Below are 20,917 nucleotides of genomic sequence, written 5' to 3' on the forward strand. Positions count from 1 at the left end.
TCTGGAAAATGAGCAATCAATTTTCAGTAATTAATTTTGTTTTATCCCACCAAGGGCATACTTAGCATTCGCAGTCATCTGTCTGTTGCCTCGTACACACTGGGCAGCAAAGCCGGCATTTTCTCAGACTCGGTGTCTAACTGCTCCTTTGTGTCGAAAGCAATATTAAATTGTCACACAGACGCCGTAACCTGCCAAAGATCTGATCTGAACTCAAGATTTACACAAAATGTTTTGAGCATGTCACGACGTGAAAGTGGCCTAAAGACAGTGTCGTAGCTGACTAAGTCACCAAAACCGAGTGGCGTCAGAGTTGAAAGAGTGAACTTTTTTTTAATTTTTTTACCGCAAGTGGTTTAGGCATTATCATTGCGAGGTCACCGTGATTTGCTGGTAGCCATCAATTAATGGAATAAATGCTGCATCATGCCCATCTGTGTATGACAACTAGCGCCATAACTCCTGTTCAATCTCATGGTAACAACTCGACGGAGAGCAATCTCTCTGAAGAGTCTTGGCGCTCGCATGCGTGTGCTTGCATTTCATTATTACGAGAGCGTGTTTCCGATGGACGGGAATGAGATCGCTCTCATCTCGGATTCCTACCATCCACTCTGTCGCATGATGTGAAGCCCTTACAACAAAATTTTACCGACCAGGACTCATTTGTTCACTGCCTATTCTCGCTCTCTCTCCATCAAGTTTACTCAATGTTCTCGACGCATCTCGAGTCCTTTTTCTCAATTGTTTGTTCCGAGCTGGAAGAGGAGAAGCAGGGGAAGCAATGAGCGACTCACTGCAATTGATTTCATTTTATTTTTTTCATTGTCTTGTCTTTAAGGCGAGCGAAGAGGTCAGTCAAATGTGTATTCTGCCTCTTCCTGATAGTTTGCTGCCATAGCCCCTCCTTACCTGCAATCTGAATGGGGACAAGCAATATCGACGATGGATGGGGGTTTTCTAGTTTGACGATATTGCCCAAAAGATCAAAGCAACATGAATTTGTTCAAATACAATGTCCTAGCTGACCTAGAGAAAGCATATGACAGAGTACCAAGAGAGGAACTGTGGTACTGCATGCGCAAGTCTGGTGTGGCGGAGAAATGTGTTAGAATAGTACAGGACATGTATGAGGGCAGCAGAACAGCGGTGAGGTGTGCCGTTAATGTGTCAGAAGAATTTAAGGTGGAGGTGGGACTGCATCAGGGATCGGCGCTGACCCCCTTCCTGTTTGCCGTAATAATGGATGGAACTGCCAGGCAAAAGAGCGAGAGGGAGACCAAAGAAAAGGTTGATGGATGGATGTTGTGAGGGAGGACATGAGGACAGTGGGTGTTAGAGAAGAAGATGCACGAGATAGACTTAGATGGAAAAAGATGACATGCTGTGGCGACCCCTAATGGGACAAGCCAAAAGGAAAAGAAGAAGCAAATGTTCTAGCTGCGCTTTTTGATTTCCCTAATGCCTTTTGAACAAATACTGAGTCTAATCTCTGCCACATAAAATCAAATTTGTTTTGTGAGTAGGTCAGAAGAAATGTAGTCCTAATCTGATTTTGACTGATCTCTCGATTGGTAAATCCAATTTTAACAGTCTAGGTTCTGATTTGTTGTGTGTGTTCCTTGTGAATCGGTGATCACTTGTTTCCCCAAAGAAAATTCTTGAAGTCATTTTGATGGTTTCATGATTTTAAATACCATACATGACTTGTCTTACACAGGTTTCAAGCAGCCATTATTATCTCCGAGTTCAGTTGTTGTAACTGGCACGGGAAACAAACAATTGCATGATCAAAGGCCATGAGAAGACATTCTGTAAATATCTGTTGATTTATATATAAATTTATTTATATTTCATCTCCCGAGAGAGAAGGTCAGTGACGAAGCAAATTAGCAGATGGCAGAGATGAAAGGACATTACAGGAACTGTCTTAACGTAGCCCAGTTCCATCCTGCCGGTTTCTTGTGTTTGATTGACATGTTCGACGCAACGTCTTTGGAGGTGGCGGCGATTGATGCGAGTCCAGGTTTGATGGTTGGATATGTTTGGCTCCGTGCCTCGCATGAAGACGCTCTCTCAAGTCGATTAAGACCTCAGACGCCAGAAGACGGCTCGTTCTCAGCGCCGTATTTGGATGCCCATTTTTGTCGATGTGAAGTGCAGCGTGACGACCCCTCGACGTTTTCACGGCGTTGCCTGAGTAACATATCAGGTTATCATATGTGGCTGTCTGGAGCCAAAGGCACAAAGATGACATGTCGATTACGCCCACCAGACACGCGTCTGCGCTCCACCGAGGCTAGCTGAACTGTTTGTGACAGCCAGCACATGACCGTCAACAGCCCAATTGTGTGTGTGTGTGTGTGTGTGTGGGGGGGGGGGGGGAGTTGGGGGGGGGGATGAAGAGTAATTCAAATATTGATGTGTAAGCCTCCATCTCCACCCCGAGGCTCTTTAAAAGTGAAAAATGTCAGAAAAGCCCCCAGTGGGTCGCCCACTTAGTATCAGTGGTGCTTCAGTGCTGACGTCGACTAGGAGTTGCACTTATTTATGCGTTAAATATGCAAAGGCTAGATATGCATAACAACACAAGGACTGCTAAACATTTATCACCTCTAATGACTTTGCGGGCAAGTACTTCTCAAAAATGTACCCCCAAAAATAATCACTTCATACAAAGCTTGGAAACATTTATTTGACCACCACACACATTATACGGTTTAGTGGTAGAATGTTATGCTTGATTAATTTCGAACGACTTCAGGGAGCTGGCGCAAATGTAGGTCTAAAAAGGTGAGTTTGAAAGTAATCTATTCTGTTCGGAATGGTTTAAAGGTAACAGCTTGAAATTAAAAAAGTCCACTGAAAGGACTTTATGATTCTCATCTCATTCAGGTCATGTAATCTATTAAGTAAGACCACAATAGGTTCCACATTGATTATTTTTTGACATGTTCAACATTATTTTTCTACAAAACTGAAGAAACGGCACCAAATTTCTTTCATATACATGATTGAACCTATACTGATGAACCTTAACACCCCCTTTTTATGTTGAGCCCTCAAAACAACCATCAAATATTTAAAGACGTAGGCAAATAAACAAAAAAACCTGGTCATTTTCATTTTGGTCTTTCCACACCTACCTCTTGTACAAACCTTTAAAGTCATTCAAAATTATTTCTTTAAAACAAAATGACTGACTTACATTTTAAGTTTCTGTACAGGTCCTTGAGGCTTTTTTTTTTCTTTTTTTTTTTTTGCATCCCATAATCGACATGTTCAATAACTTTCATGTTTGTCTACTTTTTCTTCTAACTTTGCGGACGACTGCTACTGGGTCATTTTTATTTATTTATTTGACCCCCCCCAACCAAAGGCAATTCACTCATCAGAAGATATCATATTTACGATTTTGCTGCAATTTTGTTCACCTGACGGAGGTCTTCATTGCATAACAATTTGCCTCTTGCATCTTGCTTTCCCGAAGCAGACTTTCATTAAAAACTGAAAGTCAGAAGAAGCAATTTGAGATGGTCATCTCGTCACACGGGACCTCGGTAAACTCCTCCCATGCATTCCGAGTGATGGTCCGCGTTCAGTGGTTTCACGTACCAACAAGTCTGCACCCCCTCCAATTCCCTCGCCATAAATAAAAATCCGAGCTCATCGAGAGAGTGGGTTTGCAAACATCGCCGCCTCGCTTTGCACCTTCACACACACACATACACGCGTACAACGTGAATACCTTGTTGGTAATACAAAGCAGCATCTGTTCAACCAACCGACTGACTGACCGACGCAGCCTAGGGACGTTGTCAGCGCACAGTCAACACCTTTTGTCAATATTCAGATGGTTCCACAATGCGGTTGTGGTGAGGCTGGCGTGAAAACACCAGCAAGCTGTCGCTTCCTCAGTATTGAAGGTCAGAGATTGAAGTTTTTCATTAATTTCAGGCACTCTTTATCAATTAGTCGCAGGGGATAATTCCATGATTCTGGACACTAATACATTTTTAAAGTCACCTTGTATAGCCACTAAATCCTAATCGTTCCAATTAGATAGATGCTTCATTAAAGCAAAAAAAAAAAAAAAAAAGTATTTAACACTCAAACTTATTATTGCAATGTTTCAATAAACCAAGTGCTGACAAACTTGGATATTGAATATAGAGACGTCAAAATATACACTATTTTGAGTATTAAAACTTTATTTACATTATATTTGAGAAAATATGATGAAGGTGCTGATTTATGTTATTTTGATAAACCATGTGCTAAGCTCTTGTGATAATGATCGAACTATGAAAAGATAATTGACATTATGGGTAATAAATCTACGAACCATTTGCGCTATTTATGAAGTTGTTTTGATCAGCCAAGTGTTAACAAGTTTGGTTCCTAAAAATTGGCTAGAGGACAAATACAGAATTATATTTGTGATATTAAATCTACAAATGATGGGTGGGGGTGGGGCTGCTGGTTAGAGCATTGGCCACTCAGTTCTGAGGATTAGGGTTCAAATCCTAGCCCCGCCTGTGTGGAGTTTGCATGTTCTCCCCGTGCCTGCGTGGGTTTTCTCTGAGCACTCCGATTTCCTCCCACATCCCAAAAACATGCAACATTAATTGATTAATTGGGGACACTAAATTGCCGCTAGGTGTAATTGTGAGTGTGACTGTTGTCTTTCTCCATGTGCCCTGCGATTGGGTGGCAACCAGTTCAGGTTGGACCCCGCCTCCTGCCCGAAGATAGCTGGGATAGTCTCTAGCCCTCCAGTGACCCTCGTGAGGATAAGCGGTTGATTTTATTTAGTTATTTATTTAATAAACCACATGCTTATACCATTGAAGACAGAACAGCCAAGCATGACAAAAAAAGATTTAAATTCCAGGTATTCATTCTGTCATTCTCCACTCAAGACTATTTTCCATTTATTTTGTCACGACTGATGAGTTGGCCCTAATGAGCTCGCCGGCCTTATCATTTGTCCTTTTGGCTTCAATTTGATGGCGCACATTGATATTGGTGAACTACTTACTGGGCTGAACAGCCCCGGAGTGTTGCTCATCTGAGGCGCTCACACCGGCTTTTAATTTACGACAAAATTCATCAGAGGGTTGAGTATTCCAGAATGTGGGGTGTTTGAAAACGTGGAAATTAAAAGTGGCTACGCAAAGATGTTTCTGGAGTCGCAGTTGGGTTCTGGTGTTGCTGTGGGTGCCGCTCACGCCGCACTTTCGCTGTGTCGTATTCTGCTTATTATTCACCTTGACCACGTTGCCCACTCACTGTTGCTCATTTCCTGCTACCATGGCCTGTGGCACCAGCACAGCCGCCTTCACAGACTCGCAACATCGTTAGAAACAAATCCACATTTTTCCACAGCACAGAGATGGGAAGTATTTATACTGTAAATGTATGGTTTCATTTTTTTTTTACCTACCTGGAGGTCAAGGATGTTCCCCCCTCCTTACTGTCTTTATCAACAACACTGACTGCATATGACTATGATTTATTTATTTATTTTTTAAAAAGGGATTTTTAGTTGCAGTTCAATAAATTGGAATTTCCTACAAAATTTAATTCATACAGTTTGTTTCCAAAAGGGAAACTCATACATATAACAGCTTCATTAAACATTTGGGAAAAGCCTTCAATTCGTGACCTAATGTTTTTTTTTTTTTTAGTTTAGATTGTGAATTGTAGCTGGAAGTTGACAATCATCGAAATGATGGTGAGAGGCAGAGTACACGCTGATCTGGTCGCCAGCCAATCACGTGGCACATAGAAACAACCAACCATTTACATTTACACGTACAGGCAATTTAGAGTCTTAAGGTAGCCTACCATACGTGGTTTTGGAATCTGGAAGGAAACCGCAGTACCTGGAGAAAACCCTCATAGGCACAATGAGAACATGATGATGAAGGATTGGAACCCACAACTGTGAGGCAGATGCACTAAGCTCCCCCATTTTAAACATTTCTACAAAAAATGTAGTGGGTTGCTGGGAAGTGCGTGGCATCCTGCAGGGTGCGTCCCCCACTGGACGGGTTCGGTGGGCATGCCCACCCTTCTCAATGTGCCAGTTGAATAACATTCATGTGGTATTGTGTTCATTCACTAATAAGTTTCATAGAAATGCTCAAGACTTTAATTGCTTGTCCTGGGAGATACTATACATAACTCACAGAGTCTTACAGGTTTTTAAAGAGAGAGTTAAAAAGTCTCACCGCACCACTCATCATTAGCACTGATTTTTTTTCACAAATCTTGTCCTTTCCTTCCCTTTTCTGTCCGTTCTCATCCCAATGTTTTTTTTTTTTTTTTTTTAATTGTATTGCTGTTCCAGCAAAAAAAGCATCCAGAGTGTTTCGAGTGGCCAGGAGACTATGCTACTTGTCTTTTGGTGAGTGGTGGGTTACAACCTGGACACATTCATACCTATGGGCAATATAAAGTCCCCCATAAACTTAACATATATGTTTTTGGAAAATAAAAGGAAGCTGGAGTACTCTACGGAGACCCACGTAAGCCCAGCAAGAACATGATAACTCAACACAGGAAGGCCGGAGATGAAATTTTTGCTCCCTGAACCTCAGAACTTTGAGATATATTTCCTTAATTTCACAGTGCAGCTACCTGCCACCCCGCCTCAAAATCTCATCAATTTGTTATTTGCTCAGTCTGTCAAAATGTCTGTCGAAAAAGGTCATCAAAACAACAAATCTAGACTTTTAAAGTTGAACCTCAATAAAACAGCCTCGATATAACGGCTATATAAGAGACAATCAGGACTGAACAGTGTCCCAAAATATTTTTTGTCACTTAAATCACATTTGACATAGTTCGTGGTGACTGTTGTTTACTGGCGCTGATGCAAGCAGAGAATGGGACTGACATATCCCGATCACAGATATATTACACGGGTCCATCAAATTCCAAGAATTGTGCTGGCCATCTTTGTGGGACATTGACTGGACCGTGATGGGACTGGTTATATGCATCTATTGGCTAATGTACATAGAGCAGCGAGAGAGTGCACGGTCAACTCAAGACACAAGTCTTGGGAGTCTGGAACATACAATTTTTGGTCACCCCCCCACCCCTTTTTATGTCAAGCCATTTGCCTTTGGCATCAAATTTGGAACGAGGAAGCACACTAATTCCATGCTGCTCTTGAAAGAGGGAGTCCCTATGAGGAGCTCCATGGTCAACAACCAAGACCAAGCACACTGGCATCGTCAGTGTAGCAAAAATGTGAAAAGTTCAACCTTTCTTGAGCTTTTTTATACTTCCAACAACTTTGTACTGTACTTGGTGTTTTGGACCACAAAAACACCTCCAAAACAATACATTTGTACTGTACAATAATAGAGGTGCATATGGGTAGTTTGTGGGTTTTTAAGTTGGTCAAATGTCAGTGATGTTTTGCTGTGTCTTTCCTTTCCCATCATCCACACGGTCCAATCTCTTCCTCCTCCTTGTTCTCTCTGCACCTCCTCGGTCTTGGTCATTGCATTAATTGGAGCGATTAAGTCATTTGGTGAGGCAGAAAGTGCACGAGGTCATTCCGAGGTTTAATATTCTAAAGTGCCATACATTACACGCTTTTGGTCACATCCCTCCCTCCTCCTCGTCTCCGGCTTCTCTTCTTCTCAATCATTTTTATGTAACAGCTTCACCCCTCCCCTTCCAATTTGCCTTGCGTCCCTCGTTTGCACCGCAATTAGGCAAATCTTTGCTTGTCCAAGGCTGTTCGGAAGTAAAGACGTACGACTGGCGGTGTGCACACCTTGTTTAACGCGCTGCCGTGTCAAACAATTAGCGCTGCAGATGTTAGCGTCAGGCTGGCGTGAGCGTAATACATGCTGGTGTTCACAGCAGCGCTAGTCTGCCTGTCAGGTCAGTTTGTGTTATTTTTTTGATGTCTTCATTCCTATCACATCACAGTCAATGTTTCCCCAGTATTCTAGCAACAGAACCAGGGATCACTTTTATAATGTGCGCATCCCCTCTTAACTGGGGTCCAGAAACTCTTGGTCCACAAAATTATTTGCAATAAATTGTATAATCAAAGGCGCCATGGTGGATCAGCTGGTAGAGGGTTGGGCTCACAATTCTGAGGACCCGCCTGCGTGGAGTTTGCATGTTCTGCCGTGCCTGCGTGGGTTTCTCCGGGCACTCCGGTTTCCTCCCACATTCCAAAAACATACAACATTAATTGGACACTCTAAATTACCCCTTGGTGTGATTGTCAGTGGGGCTGTTTGTCTCCATGTCCCCTGCAATTGGCTGGCAACCAGTTCAGGGTGTGCCCCGCCTCCTGCCCGTTGACAGTTGGGATAGGCTCCAGTTCTCCCCACGAACCTCGTGAGGATAAGTGACAAAGAAAATGGATGGATGGATGTGCAATCAAAAGCATAAAAAAAAGTTATAGTGATTAACATAAATTAGACATTCCTGCAGGAAATGTGTATGTATAGATTTCTTTTACAGAATACAAAATTAGATTAGAATAAACTGAATGAAGTTATATGACAGGATTTTGAATCCTTTTTTGTTTTTGTTTTGGTGCTTACTTGAAGGCCAGCATGGCAATGAATTTGAATGACGATTAAACTTGTAACTAATCAATTCCATGTCGTCAGTCTTGTGATGAATGCTCTTGCATGACTGCAAAAAGATAGATTTGCATTGCCGTCTCTCAAATAATTGTTTTTAGACCGTACTTAGTTGTGAATCACTTCTTGCCCTGGACAAAAATCAATTATAATGGAACTAACAAGAGAAAAGCATGTTGGATGAAAGTTACCGTATTTCCTCAACTGCGTCATCCACATTAAAGACCTCCCCCAAATATATGGGTCTCTTTTTATCACACAGGCTTTAAAATGTTAGTTGCTAAGCCAATTAAAACTGTTGCAAACCAAAACAGCAGCCTCTATGGAGGAACACATCAGATTTAATTTGTGTTGTTTTGCACAAAATTAAAGATTGTCTTGAGTACTGTGTAGACAACACTTTTAACAGAAATTAGAATTCTAGCAGACTCTTGACAGATGGTCAATCCACAATGTTGTGTCGGTATATGTCTTGGTTCCGGGGAGCTAAGCCCATTAAATGTTATGGCCAATCCGCCTCGCTCTTTATTTTGTTTTAAACTACACTTTCACCGGGCATTAATTGTAACAAAAAACGTTAAACGCGTTTAATTTCATTCCAGGCGTGCGCTAATTGACTCCTCACACCCATCTGACGTTTCCATCACAATCTCGTCATACTGGCTTTTAGCAGCATGATGCAGTAATGGCGTTCCCTGGACCCGAACAGGTCACCTGGGGGGTCCGCAGTGTGGGAATGGACTCGATGGACCATTCTCAGATAAACAAGGAAAATAGAGACTCAGACAGTTAATTAGTTGTTTAATGCCAGTGGATCAGGCTGCAGGTATTAAGGTTGCACATGGAATAACTTCCTCTGCTCATGTTCTTTCCCCTCTTGCTCCACCTCCTTTGGGCACTTGTACAATAATATGAGAAGGGGTTAAGTTTGCACTGTCCTGGATAAGTAAAGCGTGTTCATGTCAACCTAGCCGTCTTCGCGGTATGAAATATGTGCACTACATTTCTCACCAATCCGTACAATTTGAAGTGGGTCACTGTTCTCCAGACACTATTTTCAGAAAGGAGGGGTTAAACATTTCAGATGCTGAGTAATATGTTTGTCACCATTCCTTTTGTACAATATTGTCGCCCTCTTTTTGTGTTCTTCTTTTAAGAGTCATGATTTGTGCTCCAAAATCCACATATTTATGGCGTTTTTAAAATATGTCACTTTACCATTATTAAAATGTCACCTGCAGATTCCCCCTGGCTGCCATCCAACGACCCAAAATTTCAAGTGCATTTTCTGATGTGCTGTTGAGAAACCTCATCAAACACTTCCTCCGCTCTAACGTCAACCTCGCCCGTCGGTGGCCTCCTCGTCAACCGGGCCCGAGCCTCGCTTTTGAAACACTCTTACGTATATCGCCACACAGCCTTTATTGTTCTGCAATGAGATTTACTCTTAAGCTCCACAGAGAGAAGGGTGGGAGGTGGGCCGGTTCTGAATGTGCTGCAGTGATAGCGTTTGTGCTGCCAGTCCAAAGCCGGCTCGTGAGCTCTGTTACTATAAGCTTGCTTATGTGTAATGGAGCGCAAGGTGCACGGGGGACAAACACTGGCTGTATTCAATCTCTCTCTCTCTCTCTCTCTCTCTCTCTCTTCTCTCTCTCTCTCTTCTCTCTCTCTCTCTCTCTCTCTCTCTCTCTTCTCTCTCTCTCTCTCTCTCTTCTCTCTCTCTCTCTCTCTCTATATCTATATATATCTATATATATATATCTATATATATCTATATATATCTATATCTATATATATACATATCTATATATATAATATATCTATATGGTAGAGTGTTGGCCTCATAGTTCTGAGGACCCGGGTTTTGATCGGTCCCCGCCTGTGTGGAGTTTGCATGTTCTGCCCGTGCCTGCGTGGGTTTCTCCGGGCACTTCGGTTTCCTCCCACATCCTAAAAACATGGAACATTGATTGGACACTCTAAATTGCCCCGAGGTGTGATTGTGAGTGCAGTCGTTTGTCTCGATGTGCCCTGCGATTGGCTGGCAACCACTTCTGGGTGTACCCCGCCTGCAGCCCGTTGACAGCTGGAATAGGCTCCAGCACTCCCCGCGACCCTTGTGAGGATAAGTGGCTCAGAAAATGGATGGATGGAAGGATATATTTTTAAATAAAGGTTATTCAAAGAGGTCCAGATTTCACAAGTAAATTTGTGAGTAAAATGAGTTTAAAAAAATAATACAAAATTCTCTAAGAAATTCTCACTCTCATTATTGTGGCATTTCACAAAACTAAATAATTTTGGTGATCCTGACTGACCTGAAACAGGAGTAGTTTAGTCTGATTTTGACATAAGACAGACAAAAAAATGAAATGCGTGCTTTTGCACACTGCATGTAAACTTCTAGCTTCAACTTTGTGTGGTGTGTATATATTGGAACCTTTCTATATTTTTTATTTTTATTTTTTGCTGAAACTCATCTCTTTGCCAAGGAACTATGTTGAAGGGATTTGAAGCGCTTAATGGAGACAAATGCACTTGTTTGGCATCAAGGTGCCAAGGAACAATGTTGAAGTGAGTTTGTGGAGCTTCATTTAGATGTAAGATGTGTTTTTCTACCATATTGTGACATCTTCAGGCAATTATCAACCTTTAGAGAAGGCTATGAATGACGAGCAGATTTTCACAAATGTGTCTGGGCTGGGTCACTACCGCGGTTTGACATTAAATAATATATCCATATGTTTTTGTGACATTTTTGTTATCTGTTGAACTGTGAGATGTTTTGAATGTAAAATATGTGTTGCCCCAGTAAGTTTTTGGAAACATTGCTCTAATGAATATTGTGGCCCAATTTGTCGCAGAGTTTGTCATCCACTTCAGAAAAATAATCTTCTCCCTGAAATAGACTCCTCTCTTTTCAGTTCATGAGCAAAAAGTGTGAAGTTTCACTTAATAGACACCCAGGGAAATTAAAAAAAGTTAACTGCTGAGCCATTTTGAAGTCCGTTGCCAACAGGAAACAGCAGCACCTACTGAGGCACGTAAAACTGGGATACGCTCCAACACACCCAAAACCTCAGTGGGGATCCGCGGTATAGAAAATAGGCGGAATTATTCAAACATCGCGTTGACACAAATAATGGACCGTCTGCTGTGGAATAAATTCAATTGCTGTTTATTGTATTGCATTCCACTTGACATATTTGGATTTTTGGAGTGCACAGCACTGTTATTAACAATAATTGAAACATCAAGCATAAATCTTGGTTTCACCGCCACTTGACAAGTTTGAGTAAACATGATCACAGTCGCCTGAAAAGCACAGTTGTCCAGTTCTTGTGAGTATTATTTGTTTCATATACAGTGAAGGGGGGAGGTTGACATTTAAAGGCGGACTAACAGGTCTTTGAGGTTCAGAGTTCTAGCCGATAGACAGGTGTTCAAATACGTATTTGCAGCTGTATCACACATATAAATCGTTAAAAAATAATCATACATTTTGATTTCTGGATTTTTCTTTTTAGATTATCTCTCTCACAGTGGACATGCACCAATGATGTAAATATCAGACCCCTCCATGATTTGTTAATGGGAGAACTTGTAATATAGCAGGGTGTTCAAATACTTATTTTCTTCACTGTAAAAAAAAAAAAAAAAAAAAAAGATTATCACTGTAATTCACTTAAGCATCACCAGTTTGCTAAAAAAAAAAAACAAAACCCCAAAACATTCTTTTGGTGTCATACAGTCATCTGTGAAGCTCACTTTCAAATGTCAGGACAAAGGTGGTCCCTTAACATGGCCACGTATGGATCTTTATGATTTTATCACAAGATTGAGGAGTTTTTCCCCCCAGTTTTTTTCGTGGGCTGTTTTTGGGGCCAAAAGGTTCTCACCAGCAGAACCCTAAAATGAAACAAAAAAACCTTTTCAAAATGTTTATGTAAATATTTTCCATCTTAGCTGGAGTGACGTCAGCCACGTTATTGATTCCGCAAGGCAATCACCACGTGTTGGTTAGCCACATTTGATCTGTTCTTTTTAATCTACGCCACACCAATAATGTCATGTGTGCCGATAACCCGTCAGGGGAATTTGTTGCGTCACTGCTGTTGAGCCATGTCAATGTTTTTGGAGCCCAAAAAGCTTTTTTAGTCCTTTTTTAGTGTTTGTTCCGACCAAAGACTGCGGTGGAATTACATGCATTCAACACCAACCTGATGATTCCATTAAGTATGCACAGTAGTCTGAGAAGAAGCATATGGTGGGACACACAAGCAGTTGATGGTTGGTAGCGCAGATTTGCAACGGGTCGCGTGATCGATGGCTCCCAGATGCAGGTTGGTGCATGCGGCTAAATCAGTGACTCTGCCAAGCTCCGTGTCCACGTTTCTGTTCCATGTGTGCAGTAAAGAGACTGATCCAACGTATGGGATATTGGACTTGTCGCTACAGAATTTAGTTAATTCATCCAGATAGTAGTCTTTGTGGCCGATTAAATAATTGCTGATTTAAAGCAAGGCGTTGTGTGCTTGTGTATACTCCAGAGAAGGCTTGATTTTCTCTTGAGGTGAATCAAAAGCAATTTCATTTTGGAAGAAAAGCCTCTTTTTTTTTTTCTTCTTTTTTTTTTTTAAATCTATTGGAGACTGCCGGGCGCACTGATCTCTTTTATGTTGGAGAAAAATACTGGATTATTACCTTACTTTATGGGCAAAAGAGCTCCATATTTTTCTCTTATTGTGCTGTAACAGAACTATCGTCAGGAATTAGATGAAAAGTGAAGGACTAAATTGTATTTTGCTGTGGCAGAAGTTAGGATTGGACAGATATTTTAGAAATGTGTGAACCAAAAAAAACAAACGTTATGCATTGTCGTCATCAAACTGCCAGCATCGGGAGCGAATGCGCGTTTGGAAATAGAACACGTAAAGATCACTGACTGATGCAATCATCTTTTTATTTGCCCTCTGACGCAAAGTTGATAGCATTCCATTCGTTCCCTTTGAGCCTTCTCGTCACATCTTTTCATATATTAAATGAGTTTTAATCCGTATTGCTTTTTCATTGTCTGATTAAGTCTTTTCATTTTCAAATCCTTTTTTTTTAATACCGGGATGCTTGTAAAGAATGTAATTTCCTCCAAGTTTTGGGTGTTCGGTGCAAATTGAAGGCAGTCACCGGCAGCTGATAAATAAGTTATCATAGATAGGTATCGTTTATACCCTGAAAGCTAATTACGAACTGAGGCAATAAATATTGGCTTGATATCAGTCAAGACAACGTTGGGGCAATGAAATCCTACAAAACACACACACACACTTGTGTTGCTGATGCTCCCCATAATCTGTGTACAAGGGCACGCTTGACTGTGGCAGGCACTGATGATTGCAATACTGCGTATGTGCATGTTTGCGTACGCGTAAATATGTTCTCATTTTTATCGTGTAAATTTCTCTTTATTGTAGACCTTTTGGCAGGTTGATACTAATGCAGTGTGTTTTTTGCGCACTTTATATTGTTGTGTGGCACAAATTGTTGAGATGAGAACATGACATTTTGGTTGGGGCACGTGAGAACTATGCAATGGTCTGTGTGTGTGTGTGTGTGTGTGTGTGTGGTGTGTGTGTGTGGTGTGTGTGTGTGTGGGGTGGGGGGGTTATTTGTCTTAGAGGATTTTATAGGCATTGAAAGTACACATTACATTTATTATTTTTTTTTAGGTAGAAAATTCCGCAAAGATCATGGCTGTGACGTTGCAACTACGAACTAAAGGAAACAAAAATTGTTCTCGAGTTTCGCCACTTTAGTATATATAGTCCAAATAATTACTTCAGTAAGAGTGAATAGGTAATCACCAATTTATTGAGTGCCTGTAATTTTCGATGTCCATCCATCCGTCCATCCATCTATTTTCTGTGCGGCTTATCCCCACAAGGGTCGCGGGAGTTCTGTTGGCTATCCCAGCTGTCATCGGGCAGGAGGCGGGGTACACCCTGAACTGGTTGATAGCCAATCGCAGGGCGCATCGAGACAAGCAGTCGCACTCACAATCACACCTAGTGGCAATTTAGAGGTTGCACGTTTTTGGGATGTGGGAGGAAACCGGAGTGCCTGGAGAAAATCCACGCAGGCATGGGGAGAACATGTAAACTCCACTCAGGCGGGGGGCGGGATTTGAACCCCTTTCCTCAGAACTGTGAGGCCAACGTTTTACAACTTCACCACCGTGTCGCTACCTTCTGATACATTTTGTTTGTTTCATCAGACAATGAATCTTAAAATGAACAAAACTATAAAATAGGAATGTTCAAATTCAGAATTTGACCAGCAATTTCACTTAAACTAATCCAATAATAATTTAAGCCTTGGTAAAGTCATATGAACTGAGACAAAATAAGTCACAATAAATTGTCTGCAGTAAAAGTGCCTGTGGCGCAAGTCTGACCAACCACAGGACAGAGCAATACTTGTGTGCGCTTGAGTACGATTGTCTTTTTATTCTGATATGGCATATATTTGACAGCCCACGTTCACTATGACACTGACAGTTCCACATAAATAATGCCACGATTGTGAAGTGAAGTGTGTCTGTGTGCGCACTGTCGTCTTTTTATGCTTGTGCGGCATGAAATCTGATGTCCCACATTTATTGTGTGGACATTTATCTTTATGGGGACATTTTGGTTTTGCTCAAGAACGACGCTCGTGTGCATGCGCGTGGATGTCTCTGTGTGTGTGTGTGTGTGTGTGTTTGTGTGTGTGTCCGTCTATCGTCCCGTAAGGAGGAGGGGCAGCTGCACTGCCATATGCGAGTAATTTGGCTCGCGCAGAGAAAAGCTAAATTCTGATGACAGACACATTGTTGGGCTTTCAGAGGACAACGCACACACACAACACACACGAGGTTTGTCTCACACACTCCGAGAGGAAATGTACATCAATCAATCACCTGGCTCCGTCTCGCTACATGTGGTGACCGTATGGTCTGCGCACACTCGCGTAGACAGCCTTGCCAGCGAGAGGATTTGGATCCGTGCGTGGTCCCGTGTCAAAAAACAACACATGTACCATAAAGAATCCCAATATTAGCCATGTGCTGTTTATTCCATACAACATGTTTGGAACAGGATGTTTAATCATCCCCACATTGACTCTGAAAAGAATGGACTGAGGCTTTCCAGGGTAAATAAACATCTTAGTTTGCAAATATTTGGACTGCCTGATATTTTGTCGGTGGAGACTTAAAAGTAAAATGAAGGGAAGCACTTCAATTCTCCTCTGTTTGGCAAAAAGGTTGCATTCCATTTTTAAAATAATGTTGCTAAACAGTGGTAACATTCAACAAACAATTTGTGACCGATTCGTCGTCTTCAACATGCGGCTGTCTCAGAGTAACGTAGTTTCTCGAAAATAATGCGCAAATGTTTCCAAAAATATTTTCAAAAAGTGAATAGAGCACATTATATTTAGGTATGGATGAAAAATAGAAAATGCAATCACATTGTATAGTCGTATACAGGTACATAGCGTGGTAAAAGTGTATGTTGAGAGAAGTACTGTAATTTCTCAAAAATAATGCGCATTTTTTTACAAAAATGTTTTCTAAACTTTAATAGAGGGCATTATATTTTGGTATGGATGAAATATAAAAAATTCAATCATATTGTATTGTCGTATACAGGTCCATAGAGTGTTAAAAAATGAATACACATACATTTCAATGTGATATTTGATGTCTTATGTTATACATTTAACGTGCGCCGCCAACCTGAACTCTATGACCTACTTGGGGAGCTTGCATTTTGCGATCGTTAGTGTTGCATGTTTGTTGCTACGGCACCAAAGATCAGAAACGACTGCCCGTGAGTTTGTTTTAACTTAAACCAAGACAAAAAATGTCGACCACAACGGCTACCTGCTTTTAAAAGACAGGTCATCACTTGTGCCGATGACGCCGACAACCCGGAAGTAGCGCCGCAGTCTGAAACAATGATAGCTCGCCTCAATGGCTTCAGGTTGGTATAAAAACAACAAGAGCGCAAACTACATAATCCGAGCGTCATGGGCACATAAAAAAAACAGGAGAGTGCACAGAATTGAAGTGGTCCCTTTTTTTTTTTTTTTTTTTAAATGTGCCCATTACCCTTGTTTCTATGTAGTTTGAGCTCACGTTGTTTTGATAGCTACCTGATGAAAACTAAATTAAAAAAATAGGATCACTGTTCATGAATTCAGGAGGCACCACAACTGGACCAAGTCACCCAAGGTAGCTACGATGGATCTTTTTCAGATTGGAGATGAGCCAGATGTTGCTTTTGAAGTCTTGGCCAAGGATGTGTAATGTAGAGGATAAACTACACTATGCCAAACGTTTTATGCACAAATATTTAATGCAAAAAAATATTAGTTTATTTTATTTTTTATTTTTAAGACTGTAATATGTGTTATCAACAGTATTAATAAAAAGTTGTGCCATCCTTGACCATTTATATTAGTTGGTTGAGGGATTCTGTTGTGACAATTACAGGAACCATGACAAGCGTGTCCTGTGGCCTGTCCCGAGATTATATTATGGCTACATCAGCACGTGCAAAATTATTATTCTTAATGATTGTACAGAAAGTTTGTTGAAAAGCAATACAAGTACAAACCTAACAAAATACAAATACAGATAATTCCCAATATTTTCAGCATATGGGTAGCAACAAATTGGTGGTGCGCATTGTACATGGGTAGAAGGGTTTTCTTGATTTATTTATTTTTTTAGGTCAACTTTGGGGGTGCGCATTATACTTCAGGATGCATTGTACTCGAGAAATTACGGTATTTGTACAGCAGTTGAAGTCTTTACAATGTAATCGAAGTGTACCACAGCAGGCTCCTACATGTGATCAGATAGACACTATATCTTGCAACTCTGTAAAACAGCACGTGGCTCCTTCCCACAAGGTTTTTATTTTATTTTTTTTTTTTTGCGGGGGCGCTTCATCCCCAATCACCGTTAACAGTTTGTTGTTTTGACCAAGAGGTAGCTTGGGTCACAGCAGATACTGCTACTTGAACACCTTGTACATTGCTTTCAATGTCTACTTCATGTAATTTTTCCCCTTTCTTATGAGAAAGAATCACTTTTTTTTTTTTTTTTAGTGTTAGAGTAATGATGAACAATGTGATGTGAAGTGAAGTCTCAAAAGAAGATTTGGATGTCGGCAAATTGATTAATTCCATTATTTAAAAAAGTATGTTCATTTTTGAAAGCCAGTCCAGAAAAACTACGCTATGCTAATCTCTGATCTATCATGCTGCCAATTTGGGCAATTTTCCATAATCAGTAGCTAGTAGATTTTAAATCTTATTTGTTGAGCAAAATCTAAGAAATACTTAACTATGGAATGCATCAAAATTGATTACAGGCAGAATACCACCCGCCCCCGTCCCTACTTCTTCATGAATAACAATACATTTCCATGGGGGGAAAAAAAAATGAAAATGTAAGAGTGCTGTGCCCACCGGGCTCGTCTGCTTCGTCGCTGGCGCACCCCCCCCCCCAAAAAAAAAAAAAAAAAACAAAAAAAACAGATGCCTATTGGAAGATCGGCTCGTGGCTGCATCTGCAACAGCTTGCAGAGTCCAGAAAGGTCCCGAGTGGAGTGAAGGCACTTTTGTGAAAATGTTTTCGCACCGGCTGCTCTGATACCCCCAACCCAAAAAAAAAAAAAAAAAAAAATGGATCCTAAATCTTCCACTGTGTCGGAAACATAAAAATGGCGGTGTTGAAAGGAGGTCCCGGTAGACAGTCAATGGGAAGAGAATGCCAAAGATGGCAGCCAACAAGATGGAAAGAGTGAAATAACCTTGTGCCACTCACTAGGCCACACACCTTACTGCCACATCTCAAGAGACGAATACTACAGTGTGTGCAACTTTCAACTTAATAGAGCTGCTGAGAACTAGAGTGGGCAAATCCATTTTTAAGTGCACAAATGTATGGGGAAAAAAAAATCTTTCAGGTGAGTAGGAGTCCGTATCAGTTCAGTCGACATTTTGACATAAGTGAAAAGTCCTTTATTGCGCTCAGCACTTTTCCAGATTGAGCCAACTCTCATTTCCAAGATGGCCGCATACATGAAACAAGTGATAAAGTGAAAATCAATGATTGATTGGTTGAGACACTGAAAGTTATGTGTCTGGATGCTATAAGTGAGTGTTGTTTATCATCTTTTATGAAATATGAATAGATTTGGTGTTTTGGGGGGAAAAAAAAATCTGAGCGAAAACTACAATTTCTGTAAAAATGAGTATCCAAAAGAAGTCATCATTGCTATATAAATCACTATGATATAAATCCCCCAGATTTTTACGGCGCTATAAAACTTTAAATTACTCCCTTGCAAAAATAGAATTACAAGATCCTTGTTTTTTGTGACACTTGCACACACACTTATAGCAATTTATTTCTTCACATGTACACTCCTAATTTTCTCAATTTATTAAAAAAAGAAAAAAAGTTATTTTATTTCGGAGCAGATGAGTGGCATTTCAATTTAATTTAATGGCGCTAATTGATCTGATATGAGTTACAATCTTTGAATAAAAGGCGAATGTACCACAATATTTTCTATGAAGAAGAGTCAATATGAAATGAAATTGCGAGTGGAGATTGATTGGACTCGGAACTTGGAAAGCAAGTCGTTTGGTTGGCGTCCTGCAAGGGAAAGGATGCGGCGCCATCGTAAAGGTGGCGACCTGGGAGACCACAGACTTAATGGGATGGAAAAATGCTGTGATTGGCTCATTAGTGTGATGAAGCACATTGGCCTGTTGGCCTCACCCAACCCTTTTTTTTGATGCACTGTGTTTTTGTGCTAATATACCGATTAATGGCTTACCTGCAAAAACGCATTTTAAACTCCCCAAACATCTTTACTTTTTATTCATCCGTTTGTGTCCATGTTCAGCTTCTGACATCAATCTCGTTGTTTCTTTTGGTCGTCTTCCAGCGGCGGAGAGGCAGCGGCGTCTTTTGCGCCAACTGTTTGACCACCAAGACGTCGCTGTGGAGGAAGAACGCCAACGGGGGCTACGTGTGCAACGCCTGCGGCCTCTATCAGAAGCTGCACTCGGTAAATCTCCTACAAATTGAATTGAATTATTGATCCGTTTTCTCATGGAGGGATGTCAGGTTTTATATTTTTGGACATTCCAAGGTGTGAATGAGTTTTGGGGTTGGGGGGTTGTGTCAATCTTGGTCTTGTGTTATCAGTTGATCGGGCGATAGAAAATCATCCATGGTACTGATGCTTCTTGCACTGTAAAGTAGAAAACGAGATTTATAAAGAGAGGAATTTTTAAATCATTTACACATGCATATAAATTTATTCCCTGCCTACACCTTACAAAATAAGGAGAGTGCTATTAAATGTGTAAAGAAGAAAGTATTCACATGTCCTGTAAATGTGTAAACTTCATCCATGAAATACACATACAATACATACTGAAAATTCATGGAGTTGCATGAACAGCAGAATTCTGCCATAGTTTTTTGTAGTGAAGTTGCTTACTGCCATTAAATTGCACACTTTTTTAATCACCACAGTAAGTATTCATCTTCACAGAGCTGTATTTTTTCAATGCAAACGTCTAAGGTAGCATTTTAAAGGCGTTAGGCTAGTCTGGACTTGTTTTTGTTCCGGATACTTGGCATCTTTTGGCCTGTACAAGTGGAAGCTGTTGTCTTCTTCGCTGATCAAAACAGTGTGTCCCCTAGCGGATAATTCATGAATTGCATCTTATTAAAAATATTCATTCTGTGTCTTTTATGCATTTTTTTCACTTTTAAATTATCCTGCGGGCCTGATCGAACCTCCTTGCGGGCACCCCTGACCTAAATCATCAGACTTAAAAAAAAAAACAAACAAAAAAAACTCTGGCACAGAGGTAGAGAGAAACATAAAATACTTATAGTATTGCATTAATACAATACCTCTGGCATTTAGATTTGGTTTGTTACTGTCAATACATGCAAAATCTTATCCCACTTCCTCATTCGTTGAAGAGGTCCGCTGGAGCTTATCCCAGCTGGCCTTTGGGCAAGAGACGGGCTCCACCCGAGACTGGCTGCCAGTCAATCGCGGGGCACAAACAACGACAATGACAATTTAGAATCTTCAATGAAGCGGACGTAAACTTAATGAAAGTGCATGGAGACTCAAAAGAAGCTTGTCAGTGTTGAGTGAGCAAAGACAGGAGAAGCAAAACATGATTCACGGCGTCAATCGAAAGCT

The 20,917-nt window shown here is 40.9% G+C and overlaps 1 protein-coding gene across 7 annotated transcripts in view; it reads left to right on the forward strand.

Moving 5' to 3' along the window:
* trps1 (trichorhinophalangeal syndrome I) overlaps positions 1–20,917 on the forward strand; it is a 184,758-nt gene that overhangs the window by 157,416 nt on the left and 6,425 nt on the right. For all 7 annotated transcript variants that reach the window (XM_061814600.1, XM_061814605.1, XM_061814614.1 and 4 more), the window contains one exon: positions 19,634–19,756. In XM_061814600.1, the coding sequence (XP_061670584.1) occupies positions 19,634–19,756 (123 nt within the window). The remainder of the gene's footprint in view (positions 1–19,633; positions 19,757–20,917) is intronic.

Source organism: Syngnathoides biaculeatus, chromosome 1 (genome assembly GCF_019802595.1).
Source record: "Syngnathoides biaculeatus isolate LvHL_M chromosome 1, ASM1980259v1, whole genome shotgun sequence".
Taxonomy (NCBI): domain Eukaryota; kingdom Metazoa; phylum Chordata; class Actinopteri; order Syngnathiformes; family Syngnathidae; genus Syngnathoides; species Syngnathoides biaculeatus.